Below are 17,314 nucleotides of genomic sequence, written 5' to 3'. Positions count from 1 at the left end.
CAGTGCGGTGCAGCTGATTATCATGTACACTTTCAGTGGAATTTGCAGTTTGATAACCTGTTTGAGGAGCACTTTATCTTACTAATGGATACATCAGGCTGGATTAGCGAGTCAAAAGATTACTAATGTCATTATATTAAGGCGAAAACTGCAGACTAGAGATGTGGATAAAGCATGTGGCATGTACATCAGCAACCTGAGATCTTCCAATTTCTTCTCATCTTAATTCACCTCCAACAATAGACACCTTGTCCTAGTTTGTTGCGTGGCCCATGGGTTCCTGATGTCTACAACAATGTACCATAACCACGATCTTCATATGGCGGTCAAATCTTGGTAAGGCATTTTAGAATGGTTAGATTACATTGGGGTGTGGGAATGATGAGTCATGAGCGTCAAAAATCTAGTACACTGAAATAGTCACAATTGTAGAGACAATACACAAAAACAGTTGAGGGTGCTCAACTTTACTCTCATCAAAGCAGATCATCAAAGCATCTCCAAGAAAAACCAAGCACAAAAAGAAGGGAAAGAAATAGGGAAATACTGGCAAGATCCTATTCTAGCTGACATTTACCTGTAACAAAGAACAGGTAGAACTGAACACTGCTCCAGAATAACTGATACTGCAGAATAAGCAACTTTCTCATAAGTACAGTATTAATCAAGGGTGGCTCAAGACACCAAGGACAACATCTGCAAGGAGTTTGTATGGTCTCCCTGTGTTTGCATGGGTTTCCTCCCACACTCCAAAGACATACTGATGGGGTATTTACATTGTAAACCCCATTGGGGACAGTGATGACTATGTCTGCAAAGCGCTGCAGAATAAGATAGCGCTATATAAACAAAGCAGAATAAGCAAAGCATAATAAATAAGCTACACTGCTTACATATAACCAAGAGAATATCCATAAACATGCATGTTTAAGGGGTCTTTAGAGTACCAAGATCAGCATCCCCATCATAGTCACAACAATGAATGACCGGGTGAGTTATGAAAATATATAGCCTAAGGAAAGAACACAAACTATCCAAAACACCACTCAAAAGAGGTAAATCTGAAAATATTTCTTTTTTCCAAAACGGATTCATTATTTAAAGAAAACATGAATTGGGGATTAAACACGATACATGTAAGAGGGATCAAAAAAAGAAAAAATACTCAAGTAAGAATTGGTGGTAGAGCTGAGTAATATCCGGCTGTGTGTATTGAAGTAATAGTAAATGAGCCCTAAATACCAGGGAAACACGTGTTGGGGCATCCGTGGTACTGCGGACGGGAATTTTACTGCACCATGGGTACGTTTTATATCAGATCCCTTTCCATGTGGTTTGACTAAATGGTTATTTATGGTTTACATTATATGAATTTGCTTACCATTTTGCCATCCCTGGTACTTAAGGCTCATTTACTGTTACTTCATTACCCACAGCCTGATATTACTCCGCTCTACCACCAATTCTTCAGTAGTTTTTTGACCCCTCTTGCATGCATCATGTTTATTATTATTATTATTTATTTATATAGCACCATTGATTCCATGGTGCTGTACATGAGAAGGGGTTACATACAAGTTACAAATATCACATACAGTAAACAAACTAACAATGACGGACTGATACAGAGGGGCGAGGACCCTGCCCTTGCGGGTTTATCCACTGCTTACATATGTAGTGCTTTATCCCTTTAAGAGCGGACAATTTTTCATTTTTGCTTTGCTTTTTTTTACCTTCTTTTAAGAGCTATAACTTTATTTTTTTGTCAGCATGTATGAGGGCTTATTTTTTGTGGAACAAGTTGTAGTTTTGAATTACAATGTACTGAAAAAAAAAACATGGAAGAAAATTGCAAGCAGGATACAATGATGGAAATAAATGCAATTTTGCCATTATTTAGGTTTTCCTTTTATGGCATTCATTATATAGTACAAAGTGACCTGGAAACATGAGTCTCTAAGCCATGTGCAATTTCAAAAATAAAATAAAATTAGAAAAAGGCATGGATTTTCTTTTTATTTCATTTGATGAAAATACATTTATAAGGCTGTATTAAAAAAAAACAAATATGTATTTTTTTTTAATGTGTGTTGCTTTTTTTTTTTTTGCAACTTACAACTTATTTTTCTGTTGATTAAGAGATATGACTGCATCTGCAAGGCTACCTGATGGTTTTACCATCCTTTATATATAATGTTTTGTTCGCTTTTTATTGTACATTTTTAGGAAGGTATGGTTACAGAAAAAAGGCACTTCTGGCATTTCAGGGTTGCTTTACTCTTTAAGGCATTTACCTTATGGGGAAATGAAGGTTATATTTTGATCGGACCTTTACAGATGTGGTGATCCTAAATATGTTTAATTTCAAAAGGAGAGAGGATGATTTGAACTTTACATTTTTTTAAAGGATTTTTTTTTTTTTTTACTGTAGCATCTCGTCTTAAGAAACTTGAAACCTGCTTGTTCTATATGCCACTGCATTACAATACATAGTCAAAACGGAAGTCTACTTTGAAGCTTGGCCTCTGGCAGGGCTTCAAAGGCATAGCAGAATGGCCTCCAACAAGCCCTGGGCTGCTATGGGAACCAATATGTATTCAGTGATCATATTAAGGGTGGCCAAGGTGACACCTCTACTATATTTAAATACTGCAGTCAGAAATAGACAGAAGTATCAAAATGGTTAGCAGCAGCAATTGGAGCTTAGCTCCAGTTGCTGCTGTTAGGGACACCACTAAGCAGGTATCTACTGCATGGTGAAGAAGTGCAGGAGGGAAATTGGCTCCTAAACCCTCTCCACATGTTGACCCCAGATATATTAATGTCCTTTAATGTGAAGGAGTTAACTATATGAAACCATTAATCCTCAAACATTATGTATAAGGAACGCAACACCGTTGTGAGATTGAAATTTTCTTGCAGTAATTTTTTTACAAAGCCAGCCAGACAGCAAACCAAGTCCGTTCAAAAAAAAAAAGAGAAAAAAAAAGAAAGGTGGCACTCACTGTTCCTTTAAAAATTATATATTGTGTATCTTCTAAAACAAAGATGCTAGAGAATGATGTGGAAACATGATGGAAGACTTCAGGACTCGTCGAAACGCAGGAGGCGCGAAACGGCCGTCGTCCACATGTATACACACCATTCTCCTGCACCCATGTTTTAAAAGCTACACAATGAGGAATTTTTAAAAGGACAGTGTCACCCCTCTCTTTTTTTTTTTTTTGGGGGGGGGGACGTATTTGCATAATTATATTTTCTGGTGAGCAGCAGAGATCTCAAAGGTTTTGGTGTTAAAAGTTTTTCCATGAAGCAGCATTACTCTAGCAGAGGCTGAACGTTGATGTCGGTTCTTTTCTTTCTTATACCGGTCAGCAGACCAAGTTCAGTTGTTCTACCTATTACTTCCACTACATCGCCTGTTTTCCAAAAATATAAAGATGGATTCCAGAATCAAAATAAGCTCCAAAAACAGTCTGACACACCAATTGGTTATCCCGTTAACACTTGCCTGCACTCTATACAAAACTTCAAGAATGAATCCTATAAACCTCATAAATGGCAGCATACTATAAACAAGAGGCAGTCATTATCATGTCAACCAAAGCCTTAGACAACTGGGGAAACCTGTAAAGTAATAAAAATGTGTTTTTGTAGAATCTGATTTGGATTTAATATGCCATAAGCTACATAAAAATGCATGCACAAATAAGGAGGAGAAGTGAATAACGCGTCTGACATCTGTTGTTGGTGGTGGAGCGGGGTGGATCTTATCCAAATCCCACCCAAAACTGAGCCAAAAAGACCAATCCCTGCTTCAATCTGATCATATTTCTGTTTTCTGGCCACAAAGTACTATTCATGGCAACCAGAGAAGCCACCTCTCCAGAGTTCAAAGGTAAGCAGCATGTCAACCATAGCAAGGCAGCAGGGTCCCAAAGACGCACGGATATCAAGTTACCCAGGCAGCATCTGTAAGGAAACTTCTGAGCAGTGGACTCATTCACACTTTTCCACCAAAAAAAGTTTCACAATTCACACAGAATAATAGCAAAACCAATGTTCACAAATGCGTTCGAGGCTCAGTCACAGATTCCACCAAAAACGCTGCAATATTTTTTCTGGTATGATGACTGATGCCATGTACATAACAGAATGGACCGCATTATGTTGGTATTTTGATGGATCTGGCTACATGAAACAAAACAGAGAACGTAGGATGGAGTTTATAGGTGAATGCCTTGTACATACACAGTGCTAGCACTATGCAGGACAATTTCTGGGCTTTTAGACACAACAGCAGCAATATACATAAATAATTCTGTTTCACTCCAATATAACAACATATCGATTGCCTTCACACAGGAGGCATCTTCACCAAAAAGGCTACCTAAAAAAAAAGCAGAAACAGGCAGATACACAACTGCTCACTACCTAGGAGCCAGATATCTGAAGAACACAGATATGATAGCAATAGTCAACCACAAAAAAACGTTCATCCACGGAGAACCATCAGCCACTCCTGGAGCCCTGTGCCAAATTATTGGCTGGAGAGCCATGATGTTCACCCAAGAACCCAACATCAGATTATGAAGTAACTTCTGTATGCAAAACAGGTGCCAGGGATTAAGCTCTTGGCAAGTCAAAGTCTCATGGGATTTTTGGAAACGGAAGATATTACAAGGCCAGTGTAATGGCCATATGAAATAAACTCAATTTTCCCACCAAGCCAATCATCCACTGCTGCACATCAATAGAAATGGTATTTTTGGGTCTTGAGGCCTACACTTCTTTCTTCCTTATGTGCACAAGCCATTTCTGCCAGGTAGACATTACCACCATTTATTTCCACTATGCACATAAAAAGCCACAATAAGGCCACCTCCTCATCACCATATCAGGTATGTGGACATGTCACTGGCCTAAATCACCATGTACCTGCAACCTAAGGGAGGTGAAGAACCAAAAATAACGGGAGGCACATACAAGCATCATGGCGACATACACCACCCAGGAATCCTCGCCTTATTAGCATGTGCATTGCAACAGAAGATTCAGCTCTTCCAAAATGTGGTGCTGTGGACGTGAGTAAGCATTTTACACAGACCTAGAATTGCCTTTCATGTCAGAAAAGGGGAAAACATAAAAACGAAATGGGCTGCAGAACAGCAAGTTCGGGGGATTGGAGAATAGGAACAATCAAAAATGGTTCCTGTTTTATGATGACCATGGAGCTACCGTGTAGGCACACTAGAAATGCAGCATGCATCTGCGACCAGCTCTCATCACAGGCTGTATGGCATATGCCAGCCTGTGGTGGAAGCGGCCACAATCCGAGCACTCTTGTGCCAGCCTCAGTACATGTCGGCTCTGCCCATTCTCCAGAAATGTAGCAATGGCAGAAAGGCAAAACAGTGACTTAGAAAGAGCCTCTATCCTATGTGCATGTACGTGTGTGGATGTGTAGAAGGGGTGTGACGTGCCCCCCTCCTTTTTTCCCCTCTTTTTGCAAGGACACCCATCTATTTCGGAGGGAATATCTGGGGGATTATGCAATTGATAGCTGTAGGAATGGAGACATTTTCCGCTGCCATCGTCGTCTCACAACACACTAGACATACAGCACCCGACACCAGCCAGGGAGGGTCAAGCCACGAAACGCTCGCCACCCATCACCGAAGGGACAGCGGAGGGCACTGGCACACAGGTGGCACTACAGGAAGCCCCAGCACACACAAAGAGCGCCGTCTGCCCACAGACATGTCCCTGCCCAGCTGGTATTAATATTGCAGCACTGGCAGCGGCACACTACGGAGCACACAGCTAGGACAATATGGAGGGATTTTTGTATTCCATGCACAGGGCTAGAATTCCTCCTTTGCAAGCCCTGGTTGCTATGCCAACAAACATTAAAACATGAACGACAGATAGGGGACGGGGGAGGGTAACCAGGAGATGCAAATCTCTTTTTATGGCGGGAGGGGTGGTGGGGTTGAGGGTGCCAGGATGAGGTGAGGGGAAGGTGCAGCACAAGACGGTGGGGGGGTGCGGGAGGAGGAGGGGGATGGGAGCGCGCACACACCGGCCGCAGCCGCCGCCGCTCTCTTACCAAAGATGCTGATTTGATTGTAGCGAATCGCTCGCGGCTCCGGTAATGAAGTGCCTGACTTTGCACTGACGGGGTAGGCCGCAGCTCAGGCCTGGGATCCCTGTGGTCCGCCTCATCCCTTATGAATGCATGATCCTGCAGGAAGGGGTGAAAAGCAGGAGAGAGGAGTGTGCGGCGGTCCCGGCTGCGGCAGCGTGTCTCTCAGCCCTCCGTCCGCGCCAGCACGGCTCGATGAGATGCATAGTTTAACGTGATTCCCCCACCCCCCTCCCTCCCGCCCCCCCGGCCGGCTCTCCCTCTCTCCCGCTGTCTCACTCCCCGTTGTCCCCCCTCCGGTGGGTGGCTTTTTCCTCTCTGGCTCGGTGATCGCCGAGGTCTCAGTGGCGGCGCCCGGGGCTCAGTCCCTGCAGCGGCCACCGGGCGAGGGGCGAGAGGAGAGACCGCGGCAGCCCATTGCAGCTGGAGCTCGGCGGGGTCAGCTGATCCGTGTGTGCAGGCTCCTCCGGCACGGCGGCAGCAGCAGCCTCAGCAGCTCCACAAGCCCAGCATCCAGCCGGAGGAGGAGGCAGAGGAGGAGCTGCGGCGGTGGAGGGATATATTTATTTATATCGCACACGTACACACTCCTCACACACACACAGCACACACTAGCGCCACGAGCCGTGCCCGCCGAGCGCAGCGCAGCCCCCTCCCTCGCCCCTCACTGCCTCTTTTGTCTTTTAGTGCCGCCGCCGCCGCCGCTGCTCTATTTTGGGCTTTGCCGTGCAGGCTCCGCCCCTCCTGGCTGCAATAGATCTATGTGTGATTTTATGTGCGGGAGGGGGCCGCTGGCCGCGCAGTCTGGGTGCAGGGGGTACGGCGGCGGGCACGGCTCCTCACACCCCGCTCCTTCTAGCACTTTCCAGCCTCGCTGAGGAGGGATCACTCGCGGAGTGGGATTTTTTTTCTCTTTTAAAGAGACCGCACGATCACTAAATCTGTGTGACATTTCCACAGCTGAGAGGCAGGGAACACCCCCAAAATGGTGGCAGCACAGGGATGCCCCTGACACCCAGGCCAGCACCTGCCCTGGCCCTCCTATGTGACCTAATAAATGATGAGCCGGGCGCTATGGCCGCACCAGTCCTCAGTAATGACCGCAGGGGCATGGTGACCACCTCCATCTCTGGAGCCCATAGACGAGGCCCGCGGAGCATGGTGATCACCTCCATCACTGGAGCCCATAGATGAGGCCCATGGAGCATGGTGATCATCATCACTGGAGCCGATAGACTAGGCCCGCAGAGCATGGTGACCACCTCCATCACTGGAACCCATAGATGAGGCCCGCGGAGCATGGTGACCACCTCCATCTCTGGAGCCCATAGACAAGGCCCGCGGAGCATGGTGACCACCTCCATCTCTGGAGCATGGTGATCACCTCCATCACTGGAGCCCATAGACGAGGCCCATGGAGCATGGTGATCATCATCACTGGAGCCCATAGACTAGGCCCGCAGAGCATGGTGACCACCTCCATCACTGGAGCCCATAGACGAGGCCCGCGGAGCATGGTGACCCCCTCCATCACTGGAGCCCATAGACGAGGCCAGCGGAGCATGGTGACCACCTCCATCACTGGAGCCCATAGACGAGGCCAGCGGAGCATGGTGACCACCTCCATCACTGGAGCCCATAGACGAGGCCAGCGGAGCATGGTGACCACCTCCATCACTGGAGCCCATAGATGAGGCCTGCGGAGCATGGTGACCACCTCCATCACTGGAGCCCATAGACGAGGCCAGCGGAGCATGGTGACCACCTCCATCACTGGAGCCCATAGACGAGGCCAGCGGAGCATGGTGACCACCTCCATCACTGGAGCCCATAGACTAGGCCCGCAGAGCATGGTGACCACCTCCATCACTGGAACCCATAGATGAGGCCCGCGGAGCATGGTGACCACCTCCATCTCTGGAGCCCATAGACGAGGCCCGCGGAGCATGGTGATCACCTCCATCACTGGAGCATGGTGATCACCTCCATCACTGGAGCCCATAGACGAGGCCCATGGAGCATGGTGATCATCATCACTGGAGCCGATAGACTAGGCCCGCAGAGCATGGTGACCACCTCCATCACTGGAACCCATAGATGAGGCCCGCGGAGCATGGTGACCACCTCCATCTCTGGAGCCCATAGACAAGGCCCGCGGAGCATGGTGACCACCTCCATCTCTGGAGCATGGTGATCACCTCCATCACTGGAGCCCATAGACGAGGCCCATGGAGCATGGTGATCATCATCACTGGAGCCCATAGACTAGGCCCGCAGAGCATGGTGACCACCTCCATCACTGGAGCCCATAGACGAGGCCCGCGGAGCATGGTGACCCCCTCCATCACTGGAGCCCATAGACGAGGCCAGCGGAGCATGGTGACCACCTCCATCACTGGAGCCCATAGACGAGGCCAGCGGAGCATGGTGACCACCTCCATCACTGGAGCCCATAGACGAGGCCAGCGGAGCATGGTGACCACCTCCATCACTGGAGCCCATAGATGAGGCCTGCGGAGCATGGTGACCACCTCCATCACTGGAGCCCATAGACGAGGCCAGCGGAGCATGGTGACCACCTCCATCACTGGAGCCCATAGACGAGGCCAGCGGAGCATGGTGACCACCTCCATCACTGGAGCCCATAGACGAGGCCCGCGGAGCATGGTGACCACCTCCATCACTGGAGCCCATAGATGAGGCCTGCGGAGCATGGCATGAGATGGTCCCAGTAATCGTCACTGGCCTCCTCCCAGTACCAGCTAACTACTGGAACTAGTGGCAGTCCTATTACATGGTGTTCATTCATATCTGGCCGTGTTCACATAAGTTTTTGTTTTTTGAGCTGGACAAACCCAAACCAGTTTGGTTTTATGCAGGACCTCTTCTGGAGGCGATTCTTTTCCTGTACATGCTGTAACGTTCTTTGCAGCAGAGTTTGGCGTAGATTCACCCAACATCTGCTTCAAAAGGGACAGGATTTTCTAAAGTCTCTTCAGGAAAAAAAGGCCTCCAAAATTCCTGGGTTTAGAAAAATTTCTAGGAAGTCTTTTTAAAGTGTTCTCTCGGGGTTCCTGCACACATTGTTTGATCAGGTGGATTCCACCCAAAAATGTGAAACTTTTTTTTTTTTTTTTTTTTTTTTTTTTTTAACATGCACAAGTCGTCTTGACATCACAGTGCAAATGTTACATCTTTTCAGGCTTTACAAGCAACTAAAAAGGGACTTGACTATAAAACTAGTGGGAGCCTCAAAAACTGAAGAAGCCAGAAGAATCTAATTTAAAAAAAAATGTGACGTCAAAGTCGCCACAAAATTACCTAAATGACACAAAGAAGACACTTCAGGAAAAACAGTTTTCCTGTAGAGTCTTCTCCTTCAGAAAGTCATCGGGTACGCCAGTGTCTACACAACATGTGCACTTGCCCCAAAGAAGATTGTGGGGAGGATTCTGGACCAGATCTACTAACAAAAAGAAACTCTGGGTAAACATCACCCAACATACGTCCCCGGTAGTTTATTTAGCCCATCAGAAGGGTCACTGGCTATTGTGGGTCGTGCTGACCCTTACAACACATTTACGTGTATACTGGTGTCCACACAACAATGAACTAGGCCAAAAAATGGACTGGAGTGAATGAGGGCAATTGTCACCATGATGATCTCCAGCATGAATCCACCATTCAGCCAATTAAGCGTGATGTGTCACAGGACTCTTGTCACAGATAAAGCCCACCCTTCCTAAAAGGGTTTTGTTGTCTGGTGTCCACCTCAGTGACCATTACTAGGACATTACAAGGGTTAACAATGAATATGGTGCTATTGTTACATGGCCAGATAACCTAAAGATTTTATTCTAGGCACCTTTGGGTTGTTTGGGGGCGGTTTGCGTATTGCGGTCTATATTTTAGTTTGCCTTTAATTTAGTGATGGGTTTTTTTTTTTTTTACATATTCGTTATCTCAAACGCAAGATTTTAAGTTTTACAATAATACACACATTCTTAAATTTTACCATAGGGCAAATTAAGGTAAAAACCCAGGTGCTTTATAAACAGTTTTAGATTGGCGACTACATATTTGGCATTACCAAGTCACCATGGTTGAGATCGAGCCGGAGGTGGTTTAAAAAAGGAAATTAAAAAGAATTGTCATTAAGTGTACTTTACCCACTAAATCATTTGTAAGAGGGAATAAAGCTGTGCAATATTATAAATGATCTTGCCTATGGTCTCTAAATCCACACCACCTCGCATTTGACACACACACACACACTCAGACTCAGTTAAGATCCTCCTCTTCATCCTCCTCCAGTTGTCTGGCAGCTGGTGCCATATACAAGTAGGCTCATACGTGGCAGATTTGTTGCAGATATATGGGTGACTAAAAATCCATTACTGACATCTGGACAGGGCTCCCAAAAGTCTGCCACGTGTGAACTTCCCCTACTTAACAGTAACCCCAAAAGTCAACAGTGCGACTGCATCTGGGTGACCGCTGCTCTTACTGCTCTGTGCAGAGATTCTGGAGCCATGAAGCAAGCATGCCATTCATTTTGGATTTGGGCCTTCTTAAATACGGCATTCAATATTTGTCAGGTCAATATGGAATCTGGCCACCAAACGGAGACCTTTTTTAGCAGACATCCTAGAACAAAAAATGCAGAAACAGAGGCCCTCAATTCATCATTGCTTGTGTCTCTTTTTCCCAGCAGGTTAAAATTGTTCTAATAGTGACTATTAGGTTTTGCGCTTTGCTTTTTAACTTGCTCTCTTTTCCCCACATTAAATTTGCCTACTTTTGTCTATTTTTGTGGCCATGGTTTACCTTAGCCAGATGTTTTAGCCCAATTCATCATTTGTGACTTTCCACGATCTTACAAAAATTTTGACAAATTGAAGACTAACATGAGACATTTCAAAGGCTCATGTGACTGAGCTGAAAAAGTGCAAAAAAAGTAAACGTTAATCTACGAAAATCTCCAATATTGCTCAAATTTAATCAAACCAATTTGCGCCATTCTGAAGAAATTGGTGCTAAAAACAAATGAAGACAAGACAAAAAAAAAGTCACTTCAAAATAACGGCAAATGAGGAATTGGGGACCAAAGGACTGCAATTGTGTGAGAATTTATACTGCACACAAGACTAATGTGCACACGGAGCTTTTACTTTAAAGGAGACCAAAAATGACAACATTTCTAGTGAAAAGGGCAACAGGAAACCCCGAGTTTTTCCACTTAGGGCATGTTCACACATTGCTTGCTTAGGATTTTGTGTGTGAGCTTTCCAGGACCAGCAAAGTGAATGAGATCTCTGAAATCTCATGCATATATTGATTATTTTTTCTTTGCCAATATGAAGCAATTTGAGATATGCAGCATGTCAATCTGGTCAGCATTTTTTGCAGCGTTTTTTTTTTTTTTTAACTACCTCAAAAGGGAAAATAAAAATGCTGCAAAAAAAAAAAAAAAAAAAGTGTGTTTTACACAACATTTTTCTGCCAAGAGACATTTGTGGTGCAGGAATGTCTGCTGCAAATTCTTCCAAGTGTGCACATACCCTTAAAGTGGTTTTGGAACATTTTGGAAGGTTTTTGCTTTTTTTACTAAAAGTCTTAGCAGCCTTTTGATTGGACAGTGCCTAGTTTGGAGCACTATCCATCAGAAGTGACATGCACTTTTTTTAAAGACTGAAGTGGGACAAGAGAAGAAAAAAAAAAACTGAATAAGTGACCAGCAAAGTGGTTTTACTATCGAAATTAGTAGGAAGAGTCTTTCCGGTATTTTTGCAGTGATTTCTCAGGTGTTTTTTTTAAATGGATCCACTGCAAAAACAAAACTCCTTAAAAAATCCGTGTGCACATGAGCTTGTCTGCACAGACCGTGATGCATGGAGTGGCCTGATACGAAAAATTATTTCTAACCTCCAGGTCTCCAGCTCATAAATCTGATTCCACTAAACAAAAAAAAAAAACTTGCTTACCTTCTTGGGGACCAAGGAGGAGGTGGAATCGAAAGTGCAGCTGTAACTTTGCATCAAGCTCAGGTCTGTGCTCAAGTCGTCCATGACTTCTTGCATGCTGTTCACACTGCTGCTCTGGCTACCCGTGCTCACCGACATACTTGGTAAGGAATGATTGCTGTCGAGGCTGTCCATTTTCCTGGTCACGCTTGTTGCGTGTTCACTGTCCTATAAGGGTTATTCAAAAATATTACCATTACCAGTCATATACATGTCTGCATTCACAGAAACCATCATTGGAACCTTTTACTGGTAATGTATGCAAGTCCATAGTCTGCAGAGTTTACACTTACATAACTAAGCAGATAAAACTAATTTAATCGTACAAGTCATAATTACCATAGGAAACTATTGTCTTAAAATACACTATTGTAAAAGGGGACTACTGTATTTGTTACTACTAATAGGGGTCTCTACAATTTATACCATTGCAAGAGTGAAGCCCTTCGGAGAGTGTAGTGTACACACAGAGCCCCAAGTCCTGAGAATTATTGATACACTAATAGACTGTAAACTGTGGATTTGTTACCCTACCACCTATGTATGGATACATTACTATTCTACCTGCAGCAGGCTTTACAGGCAGTGGTTAAAATGTTTTCATAGTTGCAGTATGGACTGTCACCCATGAACAAACCCAAGTGGGCCAGTACTTCACTAGTTAACTCCCTACATAAAGAATTATTGACATAAGGACAGGAGAAGATTAGACCCTGTATGCATGCAAGAAATTAAACTTTTGGGGGATTTTATCTGTCTACCAGAGCAAGCAGTTAGCAGATTTTTTTTTTTTTTTTTTGCAGAAACTTCTATACCTGAAAATCAGCAAGATACAACTGGAATTTTTACAAAACGCTATTAATATATACAAAACAGTTGTGGGGATTTCTGCAATCTGGTATATGGCTCAGTCAGGTGAACAATCCGATTTTAGTTATAACTACAGTGGGGCAAAAAAGTATTTAGTCAGTCAGCAATAGTGCAAGTTCCACCACTTAAAAAGATGAGAGGCGTCTGTAATTTACATCATAGGTAGACCTCAACTATGGGAGACAAACTGAGAAAAAAAAATCCAGAAAATCACATTGTCTGTTTTTTTAACATTTTATTTGCATATTATGGTGGAAAATAAGTATTTGGTCAGAAACAAAATTTCATCTCAATACTTTGTAATATATCCTTTGTTGGCAATGACAGAGGTCAAACGTTTTCTGTAAAGTCTTCACAAGGTTGCCACACACTGTTGTTGGCATGTTGGCCCATTCCTCCATGCAGATCTCCTCTAGAGCAGTGATGTTTTTGGCTTTTCGCTTGGCAACACGGACTTTCAACTCCCTCCAAAGGTTTTCTATAGGGTTGAGATCTGGAGACTGGCTAGGCCACTCCAGGACCTTGAAATGCTTCTTACGAAGCCACTCCTTCGTTGCCCTGGCGGTGTGCTTTGGATCATTGTCATGTTGAAAGACCCAGCCACGTTTCATCTTCAATGCCCTTGCTGATGGAAGGAGGTTTGCACTCAAAATCTCACGATACATGGCCCCATTCATTCTTTCATGTACCCGGATCAGTCGTCCTGGCCCCTTTGCAGAGAAACAGCCCCAAAGCATGATGTTTCCACCACCATGCTTTACAGTAGGTATGGTGTTTGATGGATGCAACTCAGTATTCTTTTTCCTCCAAACACGACAAGTTGTGTTTCTACCAAACAGTTCCAGTTTGGTTTCATCAGACCATAGGACATTCTCCCAAAACTCCTCTGGATCATCCAAATGCTCTCTAGCAAACTTCAGACGGGCCCGGACATGTACTGGCTTAAGCAGTGGGACACGTCTGGCACTGCAGGATCTGAGTCCATGGTGGCGTAGTGTGTTACTTATGGTAGGCCTTGTTACATTGGTCCCAGGTCTCTGCAGTTCATTCACTAGGTCCCCCCGCGTGGTTCTGGGATTTTTGCTCACCGTTCTTGTGATCATTCAGACCCCACGGGGTGGGATTTTGCGTGGAGCCCCAGATCGAGGGAGATTATCAGTGGTCTTGTATGTCTTCCATTTTCTAATTATTGCTCCCACTGTTGATTTCTTCACTCCAAGCTGGTTGGCTATTGCAGATTCAGTCTTCCCAGCCTGGTGCATGGCTACAATTTTGTTTCTGGTGTCCTTTGACAGCTCTTTGGTCTTCACCATAGTGGAGTTTGGAGGCAGACTGTTTGAGGGTGTGCACAGGTGTCTTTTTATACTGATAACAAGTTTAAACAGGTGCCATTACTACAGGTAATGAGTGGAGGAAAGAGGAGACTCTTAAAGAAGAAGTTACAAGTCTGTGAGAGCCAGAAATCTTGATTGATTGTTTCTGACCAAATACTTATTTTCCACCATAATATGCAAAAACAATGTTAAAAAAAACAGACAATGTGATTTTCTGGATTTTTTTTTCTCAGTTTGTCTCCCATGGTTGAGGTCTACCTATGATGTAAATTACAGACGCCTCATCTTTTTAAGTGGTGGAACTTGCACTATTGCTGACTGACTAAATACTTTTTTGCCCCACTGTAAACCAGGGAGTTCAACTGTTTTAAACGCGTAATAACTCCCTTGTCTTGTAGACCTCTCGTCTAATCTAATAATTGAACAGCCACTGATCAACAAGTTAACGATTTTGGAATAAACCGATTCTATCTATTCATGTGTGCTGGATCCCCTCACGCCTCACATCACATGGTACAAGGACAACACACAGACCAATGTTGTATTCACATCACATGGTACCAGGACAGCAGACAGACCAATGTTCTATTCACATCACATGGTACCAGGACAGCACACAGACCAATGTTCTATTCACATCACATGGTACCAGGACAGCAGACAGACCAATGTTCTATTCACATCACATGGTACCAGGACAGCACACAGACCAATGTTCTATTCACATCACATGGTACTAGGACAGCACACAGACCAATGTTCTACTCACATCACATGGTACACGGACAGCACACAGACCAATGTTGTATTTACATCACATGATACACGGACAGCACACAGACCAATGTTCTATTCACATCACATGGTACACGGACAGCACACAGACCAATGTTCTATTCACATCACATGGTACACGGACAACACAGACCAATGTTCTATTCACATCACATGGTACACAGACAACACAGACCAATGTTCTATTCACATCACATGGTACACGGACAGCACACAGACCAATGTTGTATTTACATCACATGGTACACGGACAGCACACAGACCAATGTTCTATTCACATCACATGGTACACGGACAACACACAGACCAGTGTTCTATTCACATCACATGGTACACGGACAACACAGACCAATGTTCTATTCACATCACATGGTACACGGACAGCACACAGACCAATGTTGTATTCACATCACATGGTACATGGACAACACAGACCAATGTTCTATTCACATCACATGGTACACGGACAACACACAGACCAATGTTGTATTCACATCACATGGTACATGGATAGAGCACAGACCAATTTTTCTATTCACATCAGATGGTACAAGGACAACCCATAGACCAATATTCTATTCACATCAGATGGTACACAGACCAATGTTCTAGTCACATCCGATGGTACACAAACACACAGACCAATATTATTCAATTGTGCTGTTCAGAGAAGCGTTTATTCACATAGTTTGAACATTCATGTGAGAAAAACTAAACTAAAATTGCAGAATGCACAATTTTCTTCCGTATTTCGGATAAACGTTGCCCACTCAAGCCTAAGGGTTTGCGAAAAAAAAAATTTGGTTACCTAAAATCTGGATTGTATAGAGTTTTTACATATTCAGTGCAATTCTTTACATAGGAAATCATTTTTGATCATGCACATTTTAAAACTGTAGATGTATGAAAACAGATTCCACATGAATGTAAAGAAACTGCTGCACGAATGACCATTACAATTTTGTTTTTCCTGGATGAAAAATCGAACAATTTGTCATAGGCTTGTCTGAACACTGCCATAAGCAGAGGATTTTACTGGTTTAAATTGTTTGAGTTGGACAAAGAGCAAAACAAAATGTAGGAGCCGCTGTATTAAAATAAAAATACTAAAAAATAAAATGTGTATTTTATTTCTTGATCTTAGTTTATAAAACTTATAAAACAGTATTAGGATGATTAAATAAAAGGAAAAAGTGTCAGCTATGTACACAAAAAAAATATAATTCTGCACATACACACAGAAGCACTGAATGAACATGAAGCAGTAATCTTCAAAATACTGATTGTCAGAAAGGAAAGTTATCTAAAGTTATCTGGGTCCATACTGCGTTCTGGCAGTCAGTTAACGCTGCCATTAACCCCTATTTCGGGCACATGGCCAACACATGCCATAATGGGCCTGTGCTAGCGATGTGCCGTTATTGAGTGACGGACCCTGGGACGCGGGCTGCAGCATTTCCGGGTCCGTCACCGCTAGCGCGCTAGCGTGATCACATTTCGGCACTTGCGTTAACGCAGTCCGTTTAACACATGCGTTGAACGGGCTGCTTTAACGCAATGTGAACCTAGCGGTGCTTCAGACATGAAACATATCTGGCTTGGGCTAGTACTTTACACTGAACTGATCGTTATTGGGTATATAATACAGTAGCACAGCTCCATCCTTGGTATATCTAGATGTCATGTTTAGCATATTAACTATGCAGTGTAATAAGTTACACATATGATAAAAGTCCTAAGTGAAGAGAGGGTGGTCTGTTAGCTTTTCCCTAGAGAGCCCATTTCTTGTACAGTCTGTACTAAAATATCTAATTAAATGGTCAACAGCCTATACTACACTATGGCAGAGAGTCAGGCCCATAAGTAATCTTGCAAACACATCTTGTGACCAATCGATAAGAATGGTGCAAGTATATTGGACAGAACACAAAACAATGTTATAGGCAGCATGAACATTTGTGATTATGCCATTTTATTACATCAAAATAAATCTGCTTGATTATTTAAAAGAAAAAAAAAAAAAAAGATACACGTCCCTTGTGCCTTTACATAGTTCTGGCAGAACCAGGTCCAAACATTTTTTTACATATACACACACAATTCTAATTGAGATATTTCTCACACATACATACTAATCTAGAGAGACA

General features: G+C 43.8%; 1 protein-coding gene across 6 annotated transcripts in view; it reads right to left on the bottom strand.

Moving 5' to 3' along the window:
* TAOK3 (TAO kinase 3) overlaps positions 1-17,314 on the bottom strand; it is a 308,043-nt gene that overhangs the window by 115,675 nt on the left and 175,054 nt on the right. For 5 of the 6 annotated variants that reach the window (XM_069754530.1, XM_069754547.1, XM_069754542.1 and 2 more), the window contains 2 exons: positions 12,130-12,336; positions 6,110-6,244 (listed from right to left, as the gene is read on the bottom strand). In XM_069754530.1, coding sequence (XP_069610631.1) covers positions 6,110-6,244; positions 12,130-12,336 — 342 coding nt within the window. The remainder of the gene's footprint in view (positions 1-6,109; positions 6,245-12,129; positions 12,337-17,314) is intronic. The other variant, XM_069754558.1, reaches the window with a different exon arrangement.

This window comes from Ranitomeya imitator, chromosome 1 (assembly GCF_032444005.1).
Source record: "Ranitomeya imitator isolate aRanImi1 chromosome 1, aRanImi1.pri, whole genome shotgun sequence".
Lineage (NCBI taxonomy): Eukaryota > Metazoa > Chordata > Amphibia > Anura > Dendrobatidae > Ranitomeya > Ranitomeya imitator.
This window is presented reverse-complemented; position numbering and strand designations above follow the sequence as displayed.